General features: G+C 38.1%; 1 protein-coding gene across 2 annotated transcripts in view; it reads right to left on the bottom strand.

The window, feature by feature from the left end:
- Nucleotides 1-16,687: 16,687 nt before the first annotated feature.
- The window catches only part of SESN1 (sestrin 1), a 105,333-nt gene continuing 95,560 nt past the window's right edge, over nt 16,688-26,460 (bottom strand). For both annotated transcript variants that reach the window (XM_065888520.1, XM_065888521.1), the window contains exons 6-10: nt 24,807-24,954; nt 22,453-22,565; nt 19,893-20,083; nt 18,476-18,620; nt 16,688-17,855 (exon numbers count right to left, since the gene is read on the bottom strand). In XM_065888520.1, coding sequence (XP_065744592.1) covers nt 17,769-17,855; nt 18,476-18,620; nt 19,893-20,083; nt 22,453-22,565; nt 24,807-24,954 — 684 coding nt within the window. In that variant the 3' untranslated portion in view covers nt 16,688-17,768. The remainder of the gene's footprint in view (nt 17,856-18,475; nt 18,621-19,892; nt 20,084-22,452; nt 22,566-24,806; nt 24,955-26,460) is intronic.

The raw sequence follows: 26,460 nt of genomic DNA, 5'->3' as shown, positions 1-26,460 counted from the left end.
GAAATCAGCTACAAGGGAAAAACTGTAAAAAACTCAAACATGTGGAGGCTAAATAGTATGCTACTGACCAACCAATTGATCACTAAGTCAAAGAGGAAATTAAAAAATGCCTGGAGACAAATGACAATGAAAACATGATGATCCAAAACCTATGGGATGCAGCAAAAGCAGTTCTAAGATGGAAGTGTATAGCAATACAAGCTTACCTCAAGAAAGAAGAGGGCTTCCCTGGTGGCTCAGTGGTTAAGAGTCCGCCTGCCGATGCAGGGGATATGGGTTCGTGTCCTGATCTGGGAAGATCCCACATGCCGTGGAGCGGCTAGGCCCGTGAGCCATGGCCACTGAGCCTGCGTGTCTGGAGCCTGTGCTCCGCAATGGGAGAGGCCACAACAGTGAGAGGCCCACGTATCACAAAAAAAAAAAAAAAAAAAAAAAAAGAAGAAGAAAAATCTCAAACAACCTAACTTTACACCTAAAGCAACTAGATAACAAACAAAACCCAAAGTTAGTAGAAGGAAAGAAATCATTAAGATCAGAGCAGAAATAAATGAAATAGAGACACACACACACACAAAAAAGATCAATGAAACTAAAAGCTGGCTAAACAAAGATAAACAAAATTGATAAACCTTTAGCCAGACTCACCAAGAATAAAATGAGAGAAGGCCCAAATCAATAAAATCAGAAATGAAAAAGAAGTTACAACAGACTCCACAGAAATACCATACCACAGAATACCAGAAGGACCATAAGAGACTACTATGAGTAACTCTACACCAATAAAATGGACAACCTAGAAGAAATGGACAAATTCTTAGAAAGGTACAGTCTCCCAAGACTGAACGAGGAAGAAATAGAAAATATGAACAGACCAATTACCAGTACTGACATTGAATCAGTACTTTTAAGACTTCCAATAAACAAAAGTCGAGGACCAGATGGCTTCACAGGTGAATTCTACCAAACATTTAGAGAAGAGTTAATACCAAACTCATCCAAAAAAATTGCAGAGGACAGAACACTTCCAAACTCACTCTTTTTGTCCAGCATCACCCTGATACCAAAACCAGACAAAGATATCACAAAAAATAAAACTATAGGCCAATATCACTGACAAACATAGATGCAAAAATCCTCAACAAAATACTAACAAACTGACTCCAACAATACATTAAAAGGATCATACACCATGATCAAGTGGGTTTTATCCCAGGAATGCAAGGATTTTTCAATATCTGCAAATCAATCAGTGTGATACACCACATTAACAAACTGAAGAATAAAAATCATATGATCATCTCAGTAGATGCAGAAAAAGCTTTTGATAAAATTCAACATCCATTTATAATAAAAACTCTCCAGAAAGTGGGCATAGAGGGAACATACTTCAACGTAACAAAGGCCATATATGACAAACCCACAGCTAACATCATACTCAACAGTAAAAATCTGAAAGCATTTCCTCTAAGATCAGGAACAAGAAAAGTATGCCCACTCTCACCACTTTTATTCACCATAGTTTTGGAAGTCCTCATCATAGCAATCAGAGAAGAAAAAGAATTAAAAGGAATCCAAATTGGAAAAGAAGTAGTATGATTATCACTGTTTGCAGATGACATGATACTATACATAGAAAATCCTAGATGCCACCAGAAAACTACTAGACCTCATCAATAAATTCAGTAAGTTTGCAGGATACAAAATTAATATACAGAAATCTGTTGCTTTTCCATACACTGACAATGAAATATCAGACAAAGAAGTTAAGGAAACGATCCCATTTATGATCGCAACAAAAATAATAATATACCTAGGAATAAACCGACCTAAGGAGGCAAAAGACCTGTACTCTGAAAACTGTAAGATACCCATTTTTTAATCAGGCTATTTGTGGGGTTTTTTTGGTTTGTTTTGTTGTTTTTTGGTGGTAGTTGTTGAGTTAAAGGAGTTATTTATATATTCTGGATATTAAGCCTTTGTCAGATACATGATTTACAAATATTTTCTCCCATTCTGTAGGTTACCTTTTTACTGTTGATTGTGCCCTTTGATGCATAGAAGTAAGTTTGATGTAGTTCCATTTATCTATTTTTTCTGTTGCCTTTTGGTCTTATGTCGAATAAATCATTGCCAAATCCAGTGTCCTGAAGCTTTGCCCCCTACGTTTTCTTCTAGGAGTTTTAAAGTTTTAATTTTTACATTTAGGTCTTTAATCCATTTTAGTTAGTTTTTGTGTATGGTCGTAAGGTAAAGGTCTAACTTCATTTTTTTTGCATGTGGATATCCAGTTTTCCCAGAACCATTTGTTGAAAAGACAATCCTTTCCTCATCGAATGGTCCTTTTCCATTTATTTGTGTCTCCTTTAGTTTTTTATAGTAATGTTTTGTAGTTTTCGGTGTCAAGTCTTTAAACTCCTTTGGTTAAATTTATTTCTAAGTATTTTATTCTTTTTGATGCTATTATAAATGGAATTGTTGCCGTAGTTTCCTTATTAGATTGCTCATTGTTAGTGTATAAAAATGCAACTGATTTTGTATCTTGCAACTTTGCTGAATAATTTATCTCCAACAGGTTTTTAAAATTTAATTTAATTTTTTATTTTGTGTGTGTATGTGTGTGTGAGGGGGGAATCTTTAGGGTTTTCTCTATATAAGATCATGTCATTTGCAAAGAGAGATAATTTTACATTTCCTTTCTAATTTGGACGTCTTTTTCTTGCCTAATTGCTCTGGCTAGGACTTCTGGTACTATGAGTGGTGCAAGTAGGCATCCTTGTTTTGTTCCTGATCTTAGAGGAAAAGCTTTGTCTTTCACAGAGTATGATGTTAGCTGTGGGCTTTTCACATATGGCCTTTATTACATTGAGATCGTTTCCTTCTACTCCTAGTTTGTTGAGTATTTTTTATCATGAAAGGGTATTGAATTATGCCAGATGATTTTTCTGCATCAATTGATATGATCATGTGTTTTCCCCCCTTTCATTCTGTTAACATATGGTGTATTAATTACACTGATCAATTTTTATATGTTGAATCATCCTTGCATTTCAGGAATCTATCTTCATTTTTTAAATGTGCCATTGAATTCTCTTTACTAGTATTAAGGATTTTTGCAACAGTATTCATCAGAGATATTGGTCTGTAGTTTTCTTGTAGCCGCTTTGTCTGGCTTTGGTTTCAGGGTAATGCTGACCTCATAGAATGAGTTTGGAAGTGTTCCCTCTTCTTCAATTTTTTGGATGAGTTTGGTGTTGACTCTTCTTTAAACGTTTGGTATAATTTTTCTGTGAAACCATTTGGTCCTGGGCTTTGTTGAGAGTTTTTGATTACTGATTTCAATCTCCATACTAGTTATAGGTCTGTTCAGATTTTCTGTTTCTTCGTGACTCAGTCTTGGTAGGTTGTGTGTTTCTAAGTTATCCAATTTGTGTATTGGGTTGGCCAAAAGTTTCATTCGTTTTTTTCCATAAGATGGCTCTAGTAGCAGTTGTTTTTAACGTCATTCGGAACAATTTTGTCAGATTGTATGTGACAGCTGTCATATCGGCATGCGTTTAAAAAAAGACATCAAAATTGGTGAATTTTTGCGTAGCCATTTTAATATTGAAGATGGAAGAAGAAACAACATTTTTGGCATATTATGCTTTATTATTTCAAGAAAGGTAAAAACACAACTGAAACGCACAAAAAGATTTGTGCAGTTTATAGAGGAGGTGCTGTGACTGATTGAATGTGTCAGAAGTGGTTTGCGAAGTTTCGTGTTGGAGATTTCTCACTGGACGATGATCCATGGTCGGGTAGACCAGTTGAAGTTGATAGCGATCAAATTGAAACAGTAATTGAGAACAATGAATGTTATACCTGGTGGGAGATAGCCGACATACTCAAAATATCCAGATCAAGCACTGAAAATCATTTGCACCAGCTTGGTTATGTGAATTGCTTTGATGTTTGGGTTCCACATGAGTTAAGTGAAAAAAACCTTCTTGACCATATTTCTGCATGTGATTCTCTACTGAAATGTAATGAAAACATTGTTTTTAAAACAAATTGTGACAGGCGATGAAAAGTGGATACCGTACAACAATGTGTAACTGAAGAGATCATGGGGCAAGTGAAATGAACCACCACCAACCACACCAAAGGCTGGTCTTCATCCAAAGGTGATGTTGTGTATATGGTGGGATTGGAAGGGAGTCCTCTATTATGAGCTCCTTCCAGAAAACCAAACGATTAATTCCAACAAGTACTGCTCCCAACTAAACCAACTGAAAGCGTCACTCGACGAAAAGCGTCCAGAATTAGTCAACAGGAACCACGTAATCTTCCATCAGGATAGCGCAAGACTGCATGTTTCTTTGATGACCAGGCGAAAACTGTTACAGCTTGGCTGGGAAGTTGTGATTCGTCTGCCGTATTCATCAGACATTGCACCTTTGGATTTCCATTTATCTTGTTCTTTACAAAATTCTCTTCAATTTTTTGAAATTTTAGACTGTAGAAGGCACCTGGAACAGTTCTTTGCTCAAAAAGATAAAAGTTGGGCTTCCCTGGTGGCACAGTGGTTAAGAATCCGCCTGCCAATGCAGGGGACACGGGTTCGAGCCTTGGTCCGGGAAGATCCCACATGCTGTGGAGCAACTAAGCCCGTGTGCCACAACTACTGAGCCTGTGCTCTAGAGCCTGCGAGCCACAACTACTGAAGCCCACGTGCCTAGAGCCTGCACTCCGCAACAAGAGAAGCCACCACAATGAGAAGCCTGCACACTGCAATGAAGAGTAGCCCCTCCTTGCCACAACTAGAGAAAGGTCACACACAGTAACAAAGACCCAACTCAGCCAAAATTAATTAATTAAAAAATATATTTGTAAAAGATAAAGTTTTGGGAAGATAGAATTATGAAGGTGCCTGAAAAATGGCAGAAGGAAGTGGAACAAAAGGGTGAATGCATCGTTCAATAAAGTTTTTGGTAAAAATGAAAAATGTCTTATTTTTACTTTAAAAACCGAAGGCACTTTTTGGCCCACCCAATACATAATAGTCTCTATCCTTTTTTTTTTTTTACATTGGTTGTTAATGTCCCATTTTTCATTTCTGATTTTATATATTTGATTCTTTTTTTTTTTTTTTTAAACATCTTTATTGGGGTATAATTGCTTTACAATGGTGTGTTAGTTTCTGCTTTATAACAAAGTGAATCAGCTATACATATACATATGTTCCCATATGTCTTCCCTCTTGCGTCTCCCTCCCTCCCACTCTCCCCATCCCACCCTTCCAGGCTGTCACAAAGCACCGAGCTAATATCCCTGTGCCTTGCGGCTGCTTCCCCCCAGCTATCTACCTTACTACGTTTGTTAGTGTGTATATGTCCATGACTCTCTCTCGCCCTGTCAAAACTCACCCTTCCCCCTCCCCATATCCTTAAGTCCGTTCTCCAGTAGGTCTGCGTCTTTATTCCTATCTTACCCCTAGGTTCTTCATGACATTTTTTTCCCTTAAATTCCATATATATGTGTTAGCATACGGTATTTGTCTTTTTCTTTCTGACTTACTTCACTCTGTATGACAGATTCTAGGTCTATCCATCTCATTACAAATAGCTCAATTTCATTTCTTTTTAAGGCTGAGTAATATTCCATTGTGTATATGTGCCACATCTTCTTTATCCATTCATCCTATGATGGGTGCTTAGGTTGTTTCCATGTCCTGGCTATTGTAAATAGAGCTGCAATGAACATTTTGGTACATGACTCTCTTTGAATTTTGGTTTTCTCAGGGTATATGCCAAGTAGTGGGATTGCTGGGTCATATGGTAATTCTATTTGTAGTTTTTTAAGGACCCTCCATACTGTTCTCCACAGTGGCTGAACCAATTCACATTCCCACCAGCAGTGCAAGAGTGTCCCCTTTTCTCCACACCCTCTCCAGCATTTATTGTTTCTAGATTTTTTGATGATGGCCATTCTGACTGGTGTGAGATGATATCTCATTGTAGTTTTGATTTGCATTTCTCTAATGATTAATGATGTTGAGCATTCTTTCATGTGTTTGTTGGCATTCTGTATATCTTCTTTGGAGAAATGTCTATTTAGGTCTTCTGCCCATTTTTGGATGGGGTTGTTTGTTTTTTTGTTATTGAGCTGCATGAGCTGCTTGTAAATTTTGGAGATTAATCCTTTGTCAGTTGCTTCATTTGCAAATGTTTTCTCCCATTCTGAGGGTTGTCTTTTGGTCTTGGTTATGGTTTCCTTTGCTGTGCAAAAGCTTTGAAGTTTCATTAGGTCCCATTTGTTTATTTTTGTTTTTATTTCCATTACTCTAGGAGGTGGGTCAGAAAGGATCTTGCTGTGATTTATGTCATAGAGTGTTCTTCCTATGTTTTCTTCTAAGAGTTTGATAGTTTCTGGCCTTACATTTAGGTCTTTAATCCATTTTGAGCTTATTTTTGTGTATGGTGTTAGGGAGTGATCTAATCTCATACTTTTACATGTACCTGTCCAGTTTTCCCAGCACCATTTATTGAAGAGGCTGTCCTTTCTCCACTGTACATTCCTGCCTCCTTTATCAAAGATAAGGTGTCCATATGTGCGTGGGTTTATCTCTGGGCTTTCTATCCTGTTCCACTGATCTATCTTTCTGTTTTTGTGCCAGTACCATACTGTCTTGATTACTGTTGCTTTGTAATATAGTCTGAAGTCAGGGAGCCTTATTCCTCCAGCTCCTTTTTTCGTTCTAAAGATTGCTTTGGCTATTCGGGGTCTTTTGTGTTTCCATACAAATTGCGATGTTTTTTGTTCTAGTTCTGTGAAAAATGCCAGTGGTAGTTTGATAGGGATTGCATTGAATCTGTAGATTGCTTTGGGTAGTAGAGTCATTTTCACAATGTTGATTCTTCCCATCCAAGAACATGGTATATCTCTCCATCTATTTGTATCATCTTTAATTTCTTTCATCAGTGTCTTATAATTTTCTGCATACAGGTCTTTCGTATCCTTAGGTAGGTTTATTCCTAGATATTTTATTCTTTTTGTTGCAATGGTAAATGGGAGTGTTTTCTTGATTTCACTTTCAGATTTTTCATCATTAGTATATAGGAATGCCAGAGATTTCTGTGCATTAATTTTGTATCCTGCTACTTTACCAAATTCATTGATTAGCTCTAGTAGTTTTCTGGTAGCATCTTTAGGATTCTCTATGTATAGTATCATGTCATCTGCAAACAGTGACAGCTTTACTTCTTCTTTTCTGATTTGGATTCCTTTTATTTCCTTTTCTTCTCTGATTGCTGTGGCTAAAACTTCCAAAACTATGTTGAATAAGAGTGGTGAGAGTGGGCAACCTTGTCTTGTTCCTGATCTTAGTGGAAATGCTTTCAGTTTTTCACCATTGAGGATGATGTTTGCTGTGGGCTTGTCATATATGGCTTTTATTATGTTTAGGAAAGTTCCCTCTATGCCTACTTTCTGGAGGGTTTTTATCATAAATGGGTGTTGAATTTTGTCGAAAGCTTTCTCTGCATCTATTGAGATGATCATATGGTTTTTCTCCTTCAATTTGTTAATATGGTTTATCACATTGATAGATTTGAGTATATTGAAGAATCCTTGCATTCCTGGAATAAACCCCACTTGATCATGGTGTATGATCCTTTTAATGTGCTGTTGGATTCTGTTTGCTAGTATTTTGTTGAGGATTTTTGCATCTATGTTCATCAGTGATATTGGCCTGTAGTTTTCTTTCTTTGTGACATCCTTGTCTGGTTTTGGTATCAAGGTGATGGTGGCTTCGTAGAAGGAATTTGGGAGTGTTCCTCCCTCTGCTATATTTTGGAAGAGTTTGAGAAGGATAGGTGTTAGCTCTTCTCTAAACGTTTGATAGAATTCACCTGTGAAGCCATCTGGTCCTGGGCTTTTGTTTGTTGGAAGGTTTTTAATCACAGTTTCAATTTCAGTGCTTGTGATTGGTCTGTTCATATTTTCTATTTCTTCCTGATTCAGTCTTGGCAGGTTGTGCATTTCTAAGAATTTGTCCATTTCTTCCAGATTGTCCATTTTATTGGCATAGAGTTGCTTGTAGTAATCTCTCATGATTTTTTTTATTTCTGCAGTGTCAGTTGTTACTTCTCCTTTTTCATTTCTAATTCTATTGATTTGAGTCTTCTCCCTTTTTTTCTTGATGAGTCTGGCTAGTGGTTTATCTATTTTGTTTATCTTCTCAAAGAACCAGCTTTTAGTTTTATTGATCTTTGCTATTGTTTCCTTCATTTCTTTTTCATTTATTTCTGATCTGATTTTTATGATTTCTTTCCTTCTGCTAGCTTTGGGGTTTTTTTGTTCTTCTTTCTCTAATTGCTTGAGGTGCAAGGTTAGGTTGTTTATTCGAGATGTTTCCTGCTTCTTAAGGTGGGCTTGTATTGCTATAAACTTCCCCCTTAGAACTGCTTTTGCTGCATCCCATAGGTTTTGGGTCGTTGTGTCTCCATTGTCATTTGTTTCTAGGTATTTTTTTATTTCCTCTTTGATTTCTTCAGTGATCACTTCATTATTAAGTAGTGTATTGTTTAGCCTCCATGTGTTTGTATTTTTTACAGATCTTTTCCTGTAATTGATATCTAGTCTCATGGCGTTGTGGTCGGAAAAGATACTTGATACAATTTCAGTTTTCTTAAATTTACCAAGGCTTGATTTGTGACCCAAGATATGATCTATCCTGGAGAATGTTCCATGAGCACTTGAGAAAAATGTGTATTCTGTTGTTTTTGGATGGAGTGTCCTATAAATATCAATTAAGTCCATCTTGTTTAATGTATCATTTAAAGCTTGTGTTTCCTTATTTATTTTCATTTTGGATGATCTGTCCATGGGTGAAAGTGGGGTGTTAAAGTCCCCTACTATGAATGTGTTACTGTTGATCTCCCCTTTTATGGTTGTTAGTATTTGCCTTATGTATTGAGGTGCTCCTATGTTGGGTGCATAAATATTTACAATTGTTATATCTTCTTCTTGGATCGATCCCTTGATCATTATGTAGTGTCCTTCTTTGTCCCTTTTAATAGTCCTTATTTTAAAGTCTATTTTGTCTGATATGAGAATTGCTACTCCAGCTTTCTTTTGGTTTCCATTTGCATGGAATATGTTTTTCCATCCCCTTACTTTCAGTCTGTATGTGTTTCTAGTTCTGAAGTGGGTCTCTTGTAGACAGCATATATAAGGGTCTTGTTTTTGTATCCATTCAGCCAATCTGTGTCTTTTGGTGGGAGCATTTAGTCCATTTACATTTAAGGTAATTATTGATATGTATGTTCCTATTTCCATTTTATATATTGTTTTGGGTTCGCTACTATAGGTCATTTCCTTCTCTTGTGTTTTGTGTCTAGAGAAGTTCCTTTAGCATTTGTTGTAAAGCTGGTTTGGTGGTGCTGAACTCTCTCAGCTTTTGCTTGTCTGTAAAGGTTTTAATTTCTCCATCAAATGTGAATGAGATCCTTGCTGGGTAGAGTAGTCTTGGTTTCAGGCTATTCTCCTTCATCACTTTCAGTATGTCCTGCCACTCCCTTCTGGCTTGTAGGGTTTCTGCTGAGAGATCAGCTGTTAACCTTATGGGGATTCCCTTGTGTGTTATTTGTTGTTTTTCCCTTGCTGCTTTTAATATGCTTTCTTTGTATTTAATTTTTGACAGTTTGATTAATATGTGTCTTGGCGTGTTTCTCCTTGTATTTATCCTGTATGGGACCCTCTGTGCTTCCTGGACTTGATTAACTATTTCCTTTCCCATATTAGGGAAGTTTTCAACTATAATCTCTTCAAATATTTTCTCAGTCCCTTTCTTTCTTTCTTCTTCTTCTGGAACCCCTATAATTCGAATGTTGGTGCGTTTCATGTTGTCCCAGAGGTCTCTGAGACTGTCCTCAGTTCTTTTCATTCTTTTTTCTTTATTCTGCTCTGCAGTAGTTATTTCCACTACTTTATCTTCCAGGTCACTTATCCGTTCTTCTGCCTCAGTTATTCTGCTATTGATCCTATCTAGAGTGATTTTAATTTCATTTATTGCATTGTTCATCGTTGCTTGTTTCATCTTTAGTTCTTGTAGGTCCTTGTTAACTGTTTCTTGCATTTTGTCCATTCTACTTCCAAGATTTCGGATCATCCTTACTATCATTATTCTGAATTCTTTTTCAGGTAGATTGCCTATTTCCTCTTCATTTGTTAGGTCTGGTGGGTTTTTATCTTGCTCCTTCATCTGCTGTGTGTTTTTCTGTCTTCTCATTTTGCTTATCTTACTGTGTTTGGGGTCTCCTTTTTGCAGGCTGCAGGTTCGTAGTTCCCGTTGTTTTTGATGTCTGTCTCCAGTGGCTAAGGTTGTTTCAGTGGGTTGTGTAGGCTTCCTGGTGGAGGGGACTAGTGCCTGTGTTGTGCTGGATGAGGCTGGATCTTGTCTCTCTAGTGGGCAGGTTCACGTCTGGTGGTGTGTTTTGGGGTGTCTGTGGCCTTATTATGATTTTAGGCAGCCTCTCTGCTAATGGGTGGGGTTGTGTTCCTGTTTTGCTAGTTGTTTGGCATAGGTTGTCCAGCACTGTGGCTTGCTGGTCGTTGAGTGAAGTTGGGTGCTGGTGTTAAGATGGAGGTCTCTGGGATATTTCCACCGTTTAATATTACGTGGAGCTGGGAGGTCTCTTGTTGACCAGTGTCCTGAAGTTGGCTCTCCTACCTCAGAGGCAGAGCCCTGACTCCTGGCTGGAGCACCAAGAGCCTTTCATCCACACAGCTCAGAATAAAAGGGAGAAAAAGTAGGGAGAATTAGTAGAAGTATGAGTAAAGAAAGAAGGAAAGGAGGAAAGGAAGGAAGGAAGAAAGAAGCAAAGAAGGAAAGAAAGGAGGGAGGGAGGGAGGGAGGGAGGAAGGAAGGAAGGAGGGAAAGAAGGAAAAAAGACAGAAAGAAAGATGATACAGTAAAAATAAAATAAAGTATAATATAGTTATTGAATTAAAAAATATTTAGAAAAAAAAAAAGGGACGGATAGAACCTTAGGACAAATGTTGGAAGCAAAGCTATACAGAGAAAATCTTACACAGAAGCATACACATACACCTTCACAAAAAGAGGTAAAGGGGGAAAAATCATAAATCCTGCTCCCTGAGACCACCTCCTCAATTTGGGGTGATTCGTTGTCTAAAAGGAGGGAGGGAAGGAAGGAAAGAAAGAACGAAGGTAAAGTATAATAAAGTTATTACAATTAAACTTAATTATTAAGAAAAAGAATTTTTTAAAAAAAGTCATGGACGGATAGAGCCCTAGGACAAATGGTGGAAGCAAGAGTACAGACAAGATCTCACACAGAAGCATACACGTACACATTCACAAAAAGAGGAAAAGGGAAAAAAATCATAGATCTCGCTCCTAAATTCCACCTCTTCAATTTGGGATCATTCCTTGTCTATTCAGGTATTCCACAGATGCAGGGTATATCAAGTTGATTGTGGAGCTTTAATCCGCTGCTTCTGTGGCTGCTGGGAGAGATTTCCCTTTCTCTTCTTTGTTCTCACAGCTCACAGGAGCTCAGCTTTGGATTTGGCCCTGCCTCTGCGTGTAGGTCGCTGGAGGGCGTCTGTTTTTTCGCTCAGACAGGACGGGGTTAAAGGAGCCGCTGATTCGGGGCCTCCGGCTCACTCAGGCCGGGGGTTGGGGGATGGGGGAAGGAGGGGCACTGCGTGCGGGGCGGGCCTGCGGCGGCAGAGGCAGCGTGACGTTGCGGCAGAGGCCGGCGTGACGTTGCACCAGCCTGAGGCCCGCCGTGTGTTGTCCCGGGGAAGTTGTCCCTGGATCCCGGGAACCTGGCAGTGGCGGGCTGCACAGGCTCCGCGGAAGAGGGGTGTGGAGAGTGACCTGTGCTCGCACACAGGCCCCTTGGTGGCGGCAGCAGCAGCCTTAGCGTCTCCCGCCCGGCTCTTGGGTCCGCGGTTTCAGCCGCGGCTCACGCCCGTCTCGGGGGCTCGTGCCCTCAGCCGCGGCTCGCGCCCGTCTCTGGGGTTCGCGCTTTTAGCCGCGGCTCGCGCCCGTCTCTGGAGTTCCTTTAAGCAGCGCTCTTAAACCCCTCTCCTCGCGCACCAGGAGACAAAGAGGGAAGAAAAAGTCTCTTGCCTCTTCGGCCGGTGCAGGCTTTTCCCCGAACTCCCTCCCGGCTAGTCGTGGTGCACTAACCCCTTCAGGCTATGTTCAAGCCGCCAACCCCAGTCCTCTCCCTGAGCTCCGTCCAAAACCAAAACCCGAGCCTCAGCTCGCAGCCCCGCCCGCCCCGGCGGGTGAGCAGACAAGCCTCTCGGGTTGGTGAGTGCTGGTCGGCACCGATCGTCTGTGCAGGAATCTCCCCGCTTTGCCCTCCGCACCCGTCGCTGTGCACTACTCCGCGGTCCCGAAACTCCCCCCTCTGCCTCCCGCAGTCTCCGCCCGCGGAGGGGCTTCCTAGTGTGTGGAAACTTTTCCTCCTTCACAGCTCCCTCCCACTGGTGCAGGTGCCATCCTTATTCTTTTGTCTCTGTTTTTTCTTTTGCCCTACCCAGTTACGTGGGGAGTTTCTTGCCTTTTGGGAGGTCTGAGGTCTTCTGCCAGCCTTCAGTAGGAGTTCTGTAGGAGTTGTTCCACGTGTGGATGTATTTCTGGTGTATCCGTGGGGAGGAAGGCGATCTCCGCGTCTTACTCTTCCGCCATCTTCAAGGTCCCCCTATATATTTGATTCTTAATCTAGTTAAAGGTTTGTCAATTTTTTTGATCTTTTCAAACAACTCTTTGTTTTGTTGTTTCTATTGTTTTCTGTTGTCTGTTTTATTTATCTCTGCTCTATGTTTCCTTCCTTCTGCTAGCTCTGGGTTTGGTTTGTTCTTTGTCTAGTTCCTTGACGTGTGAAGTTAGGTTGTTGATTTGAGATCTTTTTGCTTTTTTAATGTAAGAGTTTATAGCTCTAAACTTCCCTCTTAGCACTGCATCCATAAATTTTGGTGTGTTCTGTTTTTAATTTATCTCGAGATATTTTCTAATTCCATTTGTAATTTCTTCTTTGCAATAGCTTTTTAAGAATGTGCTGTTTAATTTCTCCATACTTGTGGGCTTTCCAGTTTTTCTTTCTGCAATCGATTACTAGTTTCATTCCATTATGATCAGAAAAGATACTTTGTATGATTTCAGTCTTTTAAAATTTGTTAAGACTTGTTTTGTGGCTTAATATGTGGTCAGTCCTGGAGAATGTTCCATGTGCACTTGAGAAGAATGTATATTCTTCTGTTTAAGTGTTCTGTATATGTCTGATAGATCCAATAATCTATAGTGTTGTTCAAGTCCTCTGTTTCCTTATTATCTTCTGTTGGTTCTATTCATTTTTGGAAGTGGGTATTGAATCTCCCACTATTATTGTGTTGCTATCTATTTCTCTCTTCAATTCTATTAACATTTGCTTCATATATTTAGGTATTTGGTGCCTATATGTTTATAATTGTTATAGCTTCCTGGTGAATTGACCCTTTTGTCTGATATTCATATAGCCACCTCTGCTCTCTTTTGGTTACCATTTGCATGGAATATCTTTTTCCAGCCTTTCACTCTCAGTCTATATGTGTCATTAGATCTAAAGTTAGTTTCTTATAGACAGCATATAGTTGAATCCTCTTTTTTATTTTATCCATTTGGCCAATCTGTGTCTTTTGATTGGGGGATTCAATCCATTTACATTTGATGTAATTACTGACAGGGAAGGACTTACTACTGCCATTTTGTTAATTGCTTTCTGCAAGTTTTGTAGCTTTTTTGTACCTCATTTCCCCTCTTCCTCCTTGGTGTTTCACTGACTTGTTTTTTTTTTTTGTAGTGACATGCTTTGATTTCCTTCTCATTTCTTTTTGTGTAAATTCTAGAGATTTTCTTTGTGGTTACCATGGGGATTACATTTAAAAATGTTAAAGTTATAAGAATATTTTAAGCTGATAAGAACTTGATTTGCATACAAAACTCCATTCCTTTACAGTTCTGCCCACTCCCCACTTTGTTACTGATGTCCCCCTAAGTCCCTTAGGCTCTCTTCACTTTTCTTCATTTCTTTTTGTCCCTCTGACTTAGTAATATCAAATAACCTCCAAGGTTACTAATAGTAACTCTAAAGTTATTGATAGTATCAGTAACTCTTCAAGGTCACTGATTAATTCTTCTCTGATCAAATCTCCAGTTGAACTCTAGGTCTTTTTCCTTAATTCAGTTATTGTATTCTTCAGCTCCAGAATTTGATTCTTCTTTATTCTGTCTCTTTAGTGACATTCTCATTTTGTTCATGCATCATTTTCCTGATTTGTCAGTCTCATTCTTTTTTAGTTCATTGAGCATCTTTATGACAACTGTTTAAAATTCTTTGTTAGGTACATCAGATTTCCGCATTGCTTTAGGGTTGGTTTCTCTAGGTTTCTTAGAGTTTGCCACATTCTTCTGTTTATTTATATACCCTGTGAACTTTGTTGAGATTTGGGCATTTGAAAAATAGCTACTTCCAGGGACGTATCTTCTTTGGGCATGTGTGTATGCTTTCATTCCAAGACATATATCTGCTTTTAACTGTCTTAATTTCCCTAAGAGGCTTGTCTCTGTTTCTTCTCAGGAGCTTCCTGTTCCGCTTTCTATTTTATTCCCGGCTGTACTCTCTCGGATCTCCTGTACCTGCCTACAGAACTGTAGACTCCCTGCTGCTCTAATGCACCTCTACGCTCACTTCTGTTTTCAGTGGCCCACAACCAGCATCCAAACCATGCTACCACTCCCACTAGTGCTCCAAGTCAGGTGAGACAGAATTCAGTCTCTCAAATAGTCCCCAGACAAGCCTGAATACTGGACACAAGTTCACCTTCTTCCTTTCTGTCCTGAGGGAGGAGCCACGAATTGGGGGTTTCCTCTCAATTGCGTCACGCTGTGCCAGGCAAAGGGAAGGGCTAGGACAAGCAAAATACCCCAAATTTTCTTAACACCTTTTGGTGCAGCCTTCTCCTGGTTTTGTGTTTGCCTGAGCTATAGCTTCCCAAGGGGTTTCTAGAGTTCTCACAAAGGTATTTTGGTCCTTATATTGTTGTTAGCTCAGTGTCTCATGGGGAACAAGGACCTGGAGCTTCACTGGTGATGTCACTCCCCATCTACCTGCCTTTTGCTTTCCCTTGATATTCACTAGTCACAAATATGTGACAAAATTTGAGTATCTTAATGAGTGAAATGTGCTTGGAAAACATGCTTATCCAACAAGTTTTATTTATTTACTTACCTACCAATGGTCTGTTATCAAAGTAATTTGAAATAGGTAAACCATTAGAAGAATTAAAAATCTCTTAACTCTTAAATGAATTTTAAGTTAAAAATATCACCATTATTTATATGAAGTTAGTAATTGTGGTAAATACATTAATGTTTAGAATTTAATCTCATTCTTATAGTAAGAGATACTGAATTAAGTTTCACCTAATAAAAAAGTTCCCCAATTTTTACCAAAAAACTGATTTAAAAATTGAATCTTGGAAACCTCAACCAGAAATCTATTCATGATTATTTAAGAAAAAAAATTCCTCTTGTGGGGGAGAGTTTTGGTATTCCATAGTGTATTCTATTTTACCATCCCCAGTTATTTTGGAAACTATTAGTTTCAAAGATTATAGTGACATTAGAAATCCTGTGTGTTTAGTTTTGAGAAAACATTGAGTAATAAGAAACACCTGTTAAATGGGAGGTACTGAAACATCAACTTTGTATCACAGGCATGCCTTTATTACTTTAGATGTAAGCACACTTTTTTACTCATTAAAATTTCAAATCGTGATTTGTAAGTAGTTTATAAGCTTCAGTGAAAGAAGATAATGAATTCAGTTTATCTTGTTTTGTGATCATCCTACTACTGATTAGAACCTCTTTTAGAAATTTTGTATTTTCAAGAGCAAGTGCAAAGAACAAAGAGCAGAAGCAGAATGAGTAAAAATTTAACTAAATCCAGTGCAACTTTACTTGTTGGATTCACCTGTATTGCTATGATGAAAAAACCCAGCAGCAGACAGAAAAGGGCAGAGGTATGATGCAAATTCAATGGGTAAGACCACTTGTATATTATTGTAAGCTGACTAGAAATGGGCTTATGTATATCTTTAAATATACTGAAGATAATTTTTATCTAAGGTGATAGTCTTATCTTCTCAATAGGGTGTACAGCCATGAAGGTAAGTACATCCCCTCCATTCAAAACTGTGCCTCCCATCCCACACTATAAATTTATAGGCACTAGATGGAGCTCAATAAATGTTTTGATGAGTAAGAGAGTTATTACAACAGCTTTGATTAAATTTAGAGCTATTTCTAATTGTTTGACAGTGTCATTTTTTGTTCTATAGTGGCTCCCTAATTAGCCTTTGTTTCTAATAATTTTTAATAATTCTATTTGACCTCTAAAACATCTCAGTCCACCTCAGTTCAAAATGGACAAGGCATGGGGCTGTACCAGTTATTTCCAAGATAAAACTTTTCTTTATATCTTTCAAAGTGACTTCAAGAGTTTGCCATTTAATAGTCTCTCATCTGATTACAGAATTATTTAAGTGTGATGGCTAATGAAAGTCAAAAGAAACAGCATAGCTACCGATTGTGAAGCCATGACTTTTTAAGAGACAGCAAAAAAATTGCAGAAAAATTATTCTTTATTGAAAAATACCAATAATACTGACAGACTTCAAAAGCATTTCACGCCTCCAGAATACAAAGTACTTAATACATTTTTTTCAAGCCTGTTTGCATTTCAAACAAAGCTAGCATTTTTGAAAATCAAATTTGATAACCTGACTAAATATATTTTCCAGCTTTATTATTTAAGGAGCTGTACAACCTCTGAAGTGGGGACCATGAGGTGGGCAGGAGCAGAGGGGCAGAATGCACCTGGGACTGCGCAGCAGTCTACAGCAATATTTCCCATAACTTTGGTGCTGGAAACAAAAATACTGTACAAGACAGCTGCCCTCCAGTGTCAGAGAATCTTGGGAAACAGCATATCAAAAGGTAGCCAGCTTTTCTTATAATTTACACACTTTCATTTAAGATTGCTTTTTGAAGAAAATCTTTAAGAATGCCACTGTAATTTAGTATCATCCAATAACTCTGAATTAAAAAACTGTATGAAAGAAATGAGCTGTTACCATCATAATGGTCTTTGCCGAGCTGTGAGTAATTTTAGGTGCAAAAAAAATTAACACATATGCAAGTTTAATTTGAAACCACAAAAATTATATATGTAGGCTCAGATAGTAGCAGTGTTCACTTTATTACTAATAGAACAGCCACTCTAGTCATTCCACCAGCAGGAATAGCAGCACCAATATCTAAAATCCTTTATGTATCATATAAAAGCTTACATCATTATCAAAGTCCCATTCTTTGCATGCTCCAATTCTTGTTATTTTTTAACATAAAAGCAACAGGATTTTGAGAGTTACTATTTGCTGTATTAAAACAGTTATACAGCATCTTGTACTGTCAAAAAGCAAAACACTGTGAACAGCAGCCCTTCTTCACGGCTCTAAACTTGAAGCTGCCAAGCACTCACTGCTTGTGCCAGCAGTGGCATTTCCACAGTAAAATAGCAGAAACTAAAGGAATCATGGCACAATGGATTTCTGAATTCTTTTATCTACCATTGGTCCTGGGGCTTAGTACCTTCCCCTTGTAGGACTATATCTGCTGATCGTTCATCTTCTTTAATGGAGGAAAGGCATCAGGTCATATAGCGGGTAATGGCTCTCAGAGCATAAAGGAGTTCTGCTTGCATCCTAGCTTCTATAAGAAGCAGATTAACGTGAACCTGAATATAAAACACATTATCATTTAAGATAGGATATATGTATACATATAACTGATTCACTTTCTTATACAGCAGAAACTAACACAACACTGTAAAGCAATTATATACTCCAATAAAGATGCAAAAAAAAGAGATAGGGTTATAAGCATTCACAATCAGTTTCAGTGCATCTAATAAACACCAGAAATGTTTTCTATGTGCCACTGAATAACATCAGTTTCTCAAAACAAAAGCTGTCTGATCTTTTTTGGATAGATGTTTTGAGCTTGGATAGATGTTTTGAGCTTGTATTTATATTTGATCACATCTCTTCTTGAAGGTTTGTTAGAATAACAACTTCCCTGCCAAATCATCATTCACAAACACTCTCTTCTTTCTCTTAAGCAGTTACAGTGATGCCAGCACTCTGAGGAGAGGCCAGCACACCTGTTCTCCCTGTCTTTATTCTTTTACTTTAAACCATAATGAGGTTCTCCCTTCCAAGGGGTATGTGAGACAGCTGATCTGGAATGTTCTTATCTGGGTTGGTAGAAGTGATGGAAGGGGTTTGAGACCCATTAGATTAGGTGAAGGAGAATAAGGATCACTGCTAAGTTAGAGTAAACACAATAGGTACTTACCTTCTCAGAGTGCTTGAACTGCCTCCAGAAGCTATCATACATTCTTTTGGTAACCTTTTCAGGAGTGCAAACAACAGTTTTGATATAAACTTTAAAGCTACGATCCAATAGCTGGTTAATTTCACCATAGTCATAGTCATCATATCTGTTGAAAGATAATGTGAGAATTTTATATTTTTGATGTATAGTCTGTTTTATTCTTATGGAAGTACAGACATCAATAGTAAATGCTGTATTCTTTCCCCCTCTTTGTGCAGGTAGCTATCCCCCAAAATGACAGCTTTACAATTTTTACGTTTCATTGGGGGTGGATGAATGAGTATAAAGGGGTAAGAAACAGAAGTTAGATGAACAAAAAAATTGCCAGTGCCCAAGCACAGTATATTTACAATCATGAATAAGCAACCACACTGAGGAACAAATTCTGGAAACAAAGTTTGAGTATTGCTGATATTAAGAAATTAACAAATTAATCAGACAATAATACTTATTGATACTATTACATGATATATCAATTATAATCTATTTGTGTAAATAAATTTTTTTTCTTAGTTTCCAGGAGTTCTTGGGGTCAGATGAGAAAAAAGGGGGCAGAGGTGTCTGAGAGGAAAGAATCAATCTCTAGATGGCTTCACAGTGTCTACACTTGGGAAAGGCTAAGCCAAGATGGCCGATAGGCACCAATGTCTCCTCCGCCCCACTGGCAGATAGTGCCTAGAACTGAAGTCTCCTAATTGGTTTTTAGTAGAAAAGGAAGAAAGCGGGTCCTGTATAACCATTCAGGAGTCTAAAGTCATAGCCTGGCTACTGATAAAAGTGAAGAAGCAAGAGAAAGTCTGACTTTACAGCTAAAATAATCAGAAAGTACCACAGCATGGTTGTTTGTGTATGTTAGAAGGTGGTTTATGATGGCTGTGTTTCCTATAAAGCATAATAAATGTGGCTGAATACCTAACAGGATATGAAAGTTTTGTATTTTGATGAAATATCATGGGAGTAGGTACTCTTTAGAAGGGTACTGTAAGAGTTCTAAGTTCCATGAAGGTAGAAGTATGAGTGTGTCAGGAGATAAAAGATGATACAAAGGGAAAAGATACCATAAATGTTCAGAGACAAACTTTGCCTCTTCCTCTATGCTCTTGGGCCAGCTTGCTTGCTCTCCTCTTCCCTGGAGGCATCTGTTATTTAACAAGATTGTCAGCATTCCTAACTCTCCCTCCTGCTTAGCTAGGCAAGAGAAAACACACCAAGCTGCAAAAAATCAAGTTTTTGAAGCACAAAATGCATAAAAATAAGCTATTGGGGAGGGGATGGTTTTGAGTATGTTAACGTAGGTCTGTGCATATGTGTTCCAAGCACCTGAATAATTTAGGCTAAAGGAAAATACCTCTTCATAAACATAAGAAAACAGACTAACCTTATTCCAAACATGCAGTGAATATAGTTCCAAATAGCCCGTCTTAGCATTGAGGTATCAACATCTTTGTGCATTGCCATTGTATTATAAGTAAGATTGTAAGCAATGTGAAATTTTTCATCGATCAACTGTCCTACATCTGGATAAAGACGATTTACCAAAGAATAACCATGGTCTTCCCAACAATAGTCCTAAATACAGAGAACAAATGTGAATAATTAAAACGTGGCCAACTATAGTTCTATGTCTGTCGCTCTTCGGTGCAGTGAAATTACTGGCAGCTGAAATCCACTGCCTTTCTAGTACTAGCTCTCAGTTTCACTTGCATTCCAGCTTGTTGTTTTCAATTTCTCCAATTTTTTTTTTTTTTTTCTTTTTTTTGCGGTACGCGGGCCTCTCACCGTTGAGGCCTCTCCCGTTGCGGAGCACAGGCTCCGGACGCGCAGGCTCAGCGGCCATGGCTCACGGGCCCAGCCGCTCCGCGGCACGTGGGACCCTCCCGGACCGGGGCACGAACCCGTGTCCCCTGCCTCGGCAGGCGGACTCTCAGCCACTGCGCCACCAGGGAAGCCCTGTTGTTTTCAATTTCTATACTGCAACATGCAAAAGTTACATTTTGAACTCAGCGAGTTTAAACACCAGTGGAATCTCTTCCCCTTACACGCAGGTCACCCATATTCAGTTTCTCTCACTGTTTCCCCTGTCAGCCTCCAGAGATGACCCATCTTGGGAGGCCACTCTCCTTTTCTATTGCTGCAGGCATTCAAATGGTCCTCAAACTTTGTAAATTTTTAATTCAAGGTATCCATCATTCAGTCTTTTTCCTCCTACCCACCTCTGATTCTCAGCCCTATTGTGTCTCCTAATTAGTTTTCCCAAATTAAAGTCTCCCTGCTTCCTTTCTTTCCATCTCAAGCAAAACTTAATAACCCCCCACTTCAATGTTACTACCACATTTATTTTCCTAAAACACCTCTTTGATATTATGCCATCACTATGGTCAAAACCTACAAATCTGATCAATTTTAAACTAACTTCCCACTTATCCTTTGCTTGAAGGTCTTAGCAGCCCAGTCAGTTTATGATCCCTTCCCCTCAACCTATGCTCAGTTATTGCCTACAGTCTCCTCTGCTTACAATGCCCATGCTTTTAAACCATTCAAATCTCTCAAATCCTAATCTCCCTCCATAAAATTTTCCAGTCCACATGATCCCTTCAATTGTAATCTTTTATATTTCATGATACAACTTCACTATTGAGTAAAATATTCTATAATTCTTCCTTGTGCCTAATTCTGTCTCCTTAAACAATATGTTAGTTGCTTGAGCAAAGAAAAAAAATCATAGTTCTCAAATATTTTCATAATTCTGGTAAAAGAGTTATAATAGCCCCTGCACAATAATTGGGAAAGTTGGGAACATCAACTCATCTGAATTATATATTTACCTATCTAAATTAAATATATAACAGACTGTTTAAGAAAAACATTTAAACTACAGTATGTTTCTACTGACGGATTGGAAGCGGTCTTACAAAACTACAGCACAGAATAGATGAATGTTTGCTAATTGATGATTCTCAACTTTTATTCTGGAACTAGAAGATACAGCAATTGTTGCTCCTGAGATATACTTGCAAGCACTTAGCACAGTGCCTCCTGCCAAAGCGAAAACAGAAGGACCCTGGTATCCTGGAGGACAATGAGGTCCCTAAGTTTCCATGGACTCAGTATATACAGAATTGTACTGGGAAGTTTTACTGTGTATTTCAAAGTTAATGATTATGGAGCTAAACAAACTGGGTCTACCAACAATAATTCTGCTCCCTACCCCAGTAACTTTATTTATTCTAAGAGATGGGTGCTAAGTAATTTTGGAATAAGATTTATTTATGTGAATCCTCTTTAAGGTTTAAATTTGAAACCTTTAAAAATTCTCATTGCTTCAAATGACATTCAGTTCATATTTTAAAGGGAATTAGGTTATTGTAATCATGGTTTATTTTCTATGGTGTCTGTAAGAACTCACCCAAATTAAAAAGAAAACAAAAAATCTGCTTTCCCTATAAGTCCTAATTTAAGCAAATCTTTCACTCTTTCTCATCCTCTTTCCCTTCACCCCCACACACATAATGCCTGAGATGCTGTGAGGACATTTCGCTTGTCACTCAGGCCTGGTGCATATCAGGGCAGAAATCGCCTCATTTTAACACTGGGGCTCAGTAAAACAGTGCTATAAAAGCAAGCCAGGTTCAAACACAACTATTATTTATTGTTTAGTTATAGCAGGAACTTTAACTGGGTTTCTGCATACCATCTCTGGGAACCTAACCACTATTGTAATTTTGCTTTATGGGTGAATGTGTTTTGAATTCTGAGCAACTGATTTATGAACTTTAACAATATAATAAACATACCTAAGGGAATTACGTGTACGTAGAAAAGTTATTTTTTTTCTCTGCATTGCTTTCTGTTCTCAAATCCAGATGGCTCTTTCTTATTTTAAGTCAGATTGAGGTATTTCTAATTGAGCATGTACATACAACAAGTTGTCATTTTACCTGGACTCGAAATGTTGGGACGTGCATTCCATGTCTAGAGAAATCCTTATAGCCATAACTAGTATCCTCAAAGTGACGAGATACATCTCTTGCTGGTGTAACTTCTTCATCATCTGAAATAATTTTTTAAAAAAACCACTGAAAGCCTTTCAAAAACAGGATGCTAGTTAAAATTCATTTTACCTATAACAAGTAAAAACAGGATTACCCTTTCTCTGACACTGAGTAACCAGTATCAACTAAAATAAAGTCTTAAAACTATAAAGAGAAATAGCCTACTTACTAGTAAATGGAATATAATAAAAGTAGATTCTGTTATTAAAAAAAATACTCATGGTTGAATTTCCTGTTTTTCATTCCTCTCTTTCACAGATCCTCTCTCCCTCTGTGTCCCCACTGTAGTTTATAGATACTAGGTTCTACTGAAAAGTATGTACTCCCAAGTATGAACACCCTTTTGAATAATCTTTATGGTGATAACAAATATAAACTTTAAACTTTATGCTCTAAACTTTAGCACTTGGACTATTTTTAATGTCACACAATATATAAAATGATCTCTTTAACAGCTCAAAGGTCCTAGAAACAATTCTAAAATGATGAACAAAGGAAAGAGGTTCTGTGTGTCACTGTTTTTACAATGTTTCCTGCACTGCTTCTAAGCCTTTTCAGATTATCTTCATGTTTAGGGGTTGATGAGATTATAGTTTCAAGTAAATAAAATCAAAGACTTCTCCTCAAGCTAACATCCAACCTCCATTTATACAAATTTGATTTTTTCTTTGCTATTAAGAAACCTGCTTTTAACATATACTCTTTGTCCCACTCTATTATTGTCAAAATACACTGACACACTTTATTAACTTTTTTCCTTTAAATTATCTGGTTTACATATTAAATCCTATAGCCTACATTTGATAAAGGCCAAACATAAAGGATTTACGTTGTTGTTAGTTATCTAAGAAGTAGCTCCTTTTCACAAATCATAGAATTTTAAAGCTGGAAGCAATCTCAGGCCTTTATGAATGCAATTTCCTCATTTTAAAGAAGAGGAAAAAAAGCACTCAGTGTTAAATGACTTATATTCACAAAGTTTATTAGCAGTGATTTTAGTATTAGAACCCAAATCGAATGTCCTCTCTCTGAGTCTAGTGCTGTTTTCACTATAACTTCCTTTTCTAGAAGTAGGACTACCTATGCAATAACCTTTCTAAAAGGAAAGCCATATTTGGATTAAACTTAAAAGCTTTTGCACAGCAAAGACAACCCACAGAATGGGAGAAAATATTTGCAAATGAAGCAACTGACAAAGAATCTCCAAAATATACAAACAGCTCATGCAGCTCAGTATCAAAAAAACAACCCAATCCAAAAATGGGCAGATCTAAATACAGACTTCTCCAAAGAAGGCATACAGATGGCCAAAAAGCACATGAAAATATGCTCAACATCACTAATTATTAGAGAAATGCAAATCAAAATTACAATGAGATATCACCTCACACTGGTCAGAATGGCCATCATCTTATCTCAAAGAGTAAATGCTACAGCTGTTGCTGGGAATGTAAACTGGTTCAGCCACTATAGAGAACAACAGTATGGAGGTTCCTTAAAAAACTAAAAATAGAGTTACCATCTGATCTAGCAACACTACTCCTGGGCATATATATGGAGAAAACCATAATTTGAAAATACATGCACCCCAATGTTCATTACAGCAGTATTTACAATAGCCAAGATATGGAAGCAACCTAAATGTCCATCAATAGAGGAATGAATAAAGAAGACGTGGTACATATATACAGTGGAATGTTACTCAGCCATAAAAAGGAACAAAATAATGTCATTTGCCACAACATGAATGGACCTGGAGATTATCATGTTAAGTGAAGTTAAGTCAGACAGAGAAAGACAAATACCATGTGTCGCCGCTTACATGTAGACTCTAAAAAAAGTGGTACAAATGAACTTATTTACAAAACAAAGAGTCACAGATGTAGAAAACAAATCTATGGTTACTGGGGGGAAAGGGGGGAGGGATAAACTGGGAGATTGGAATTGACATATACACACTACTATATACAAAATAGATAACTAATAAGGACCTACTGTATGGCACAGGGAACTCTACTCAATACTCTGTAATGACCTATATGGGAAAAAAATCTGAAAAAAAAGTGGATATATGTATAACAGATTCACTTTGCTGTACACTTGAAACTAATACAACATTGTAATCAACTATATTCCAATAAAAAAGGATACTTTTATTTAAATTCTCTTAAATTAAAAAATTGGGCTTTTATTTTTGGACACAATAGACATTTTATTGACTATGTAATGGTTGCTTTTACCTGAAGAGAAGACAAACATGCTCTCTCTTTTTTCTATTTCAAAACGTGAAGCCATCTCTTCCTGACTTGCCTCTTCTTCATCTCGACATTCCTGTAACTGCTTCATCTTTTCCATGAGGGCTTCGACCTCAAAGAAGGAATCACTTACCTGAAAAGAAAGTGCAATTAAGGTTACATATGGCAGACACGGAATGAAATTTTTGAATTTTATTAAGTCTGTTTCATAAGAATTTGCATCTTAATACAATATAAGAAAAGATCTTCTTATAATTTTAATGCACATGGATGAATCAAAAACAATTATTTGGGGCTTCCCTGGTGGCGCAGTGGTTGAGAGTCCGCCTGCCGATGCAGGGGACACGGGTTCGTGCCCCGGTCCGGGAAGATCCCACGTGCCGCGGAGCGGCTGGGCCCGTGAGCCATGGCCGCTAAGCCTGCGTGTCCGGAGCCTGTGCTCCAGAACGGGAGAGGTCACCACGGTGAGAGGCCCGCATACCGCAAAAACAAAAAAAACAACAATTATTTGGCCTATTATATATACAGATATTTAAATTTTAAAATATAAGAGAAAAATGATTTTAAGAACACATTCTAATGTTTTACCTTTTATTACTAAAATTAGTAATATTACTATCAATGCTAAATTTTAAAAATTAAAATTTAACACTACTTGTCGATTTAAAACAGAACTGAATATTTAAGAGTTAAGCTTTTACTTGATCAGTTAAATAAGGTACACAAAGTATAAGTGGTTTTGCATCAACTGTGTACACTGGGCATGTTGTCAATAGACAGGCATACCTCAGGTATATTGTGGGTTCAGTTCCACACCACTGCAACAAAGCGAGTCATGAATTGTTTGGTTTTCCAGTGCATATAAAAGTTATGTTTAGGGACTCACCTGGTGGCACAGTGGTTAAAAATCTGCCTGCCAATGCAGGGGACACGGGTTCGAGCCCTGGTCTGGGAAGATCCCACATGCTGTGGAGCAACTAAGCCTGTGCGCCTCAACAACTGAGCCTCTGCTCTAGAGCCCACGAGCCGCAACTACTGAAGCCCGCGCGCCTAGAGCCTGTGTTCTGCAACAAGAGAAGCCACCTCAACGAGAAGCCCGCACACCACAACCAAGAGGAGCCCCCGCTCGCTGCAACTAGAGAAAGCCCGCGCGCAGCAACGAAGACCCAATGCAGCCAAAAATACACTATACTGTACTGTACATTATACCGTATACTGTACTATACTATACTGTTTATACTGTAGTCTATTAAGTGTGCAATAGCATTATGTCTAAAAAAACAAGGTACATATCTTAATTTAAAAATATTTATTGCTAAAAAATGCTCAACACCTGGGAACAGGGAGCTTATCTACTAGGGAAGTTTTTAAAAATTCTATTATTTCACTATTATCTCATTTAATAGAGGGATAACTAGGAACAGTACTTTTTCTTTAGCCTTGTACTAAATCAAAGGTGGGGAAGGACAACAATCCAACTCTAAGCATCCTAGCAACTGATGTACTCTCCCTTAGACCATCTCATAACCTTTAAGCTTTGATAAACAATCAGTGGCCATATGCAGGCCTCTAACAACAATCCAGATAGCTCAACAGAGGGTGGAACTGATGGTCTTGAGCGTTGCCAGCACAGCACAGT

Source organism: Phocoena phocoena, chromosome 12 (genome assembly GCF_963924675.1).
Source record: "Phocoena phocoena chromosome 12, mPhoPho1.1, whole genome shotgun sequence".
Classification (NCBI taxonomy): Eukaryota; Metazoa; Chordata; class Mammalia; order Artiodactyla; family Phocoenidae; genus Phocoena; species Phocoena phocoena.
The sequence above is the reverse complement of the archived record's forward strand: the minus strand, read 5'-3'. Positions and strand labels throughout refer to the sequence as shown.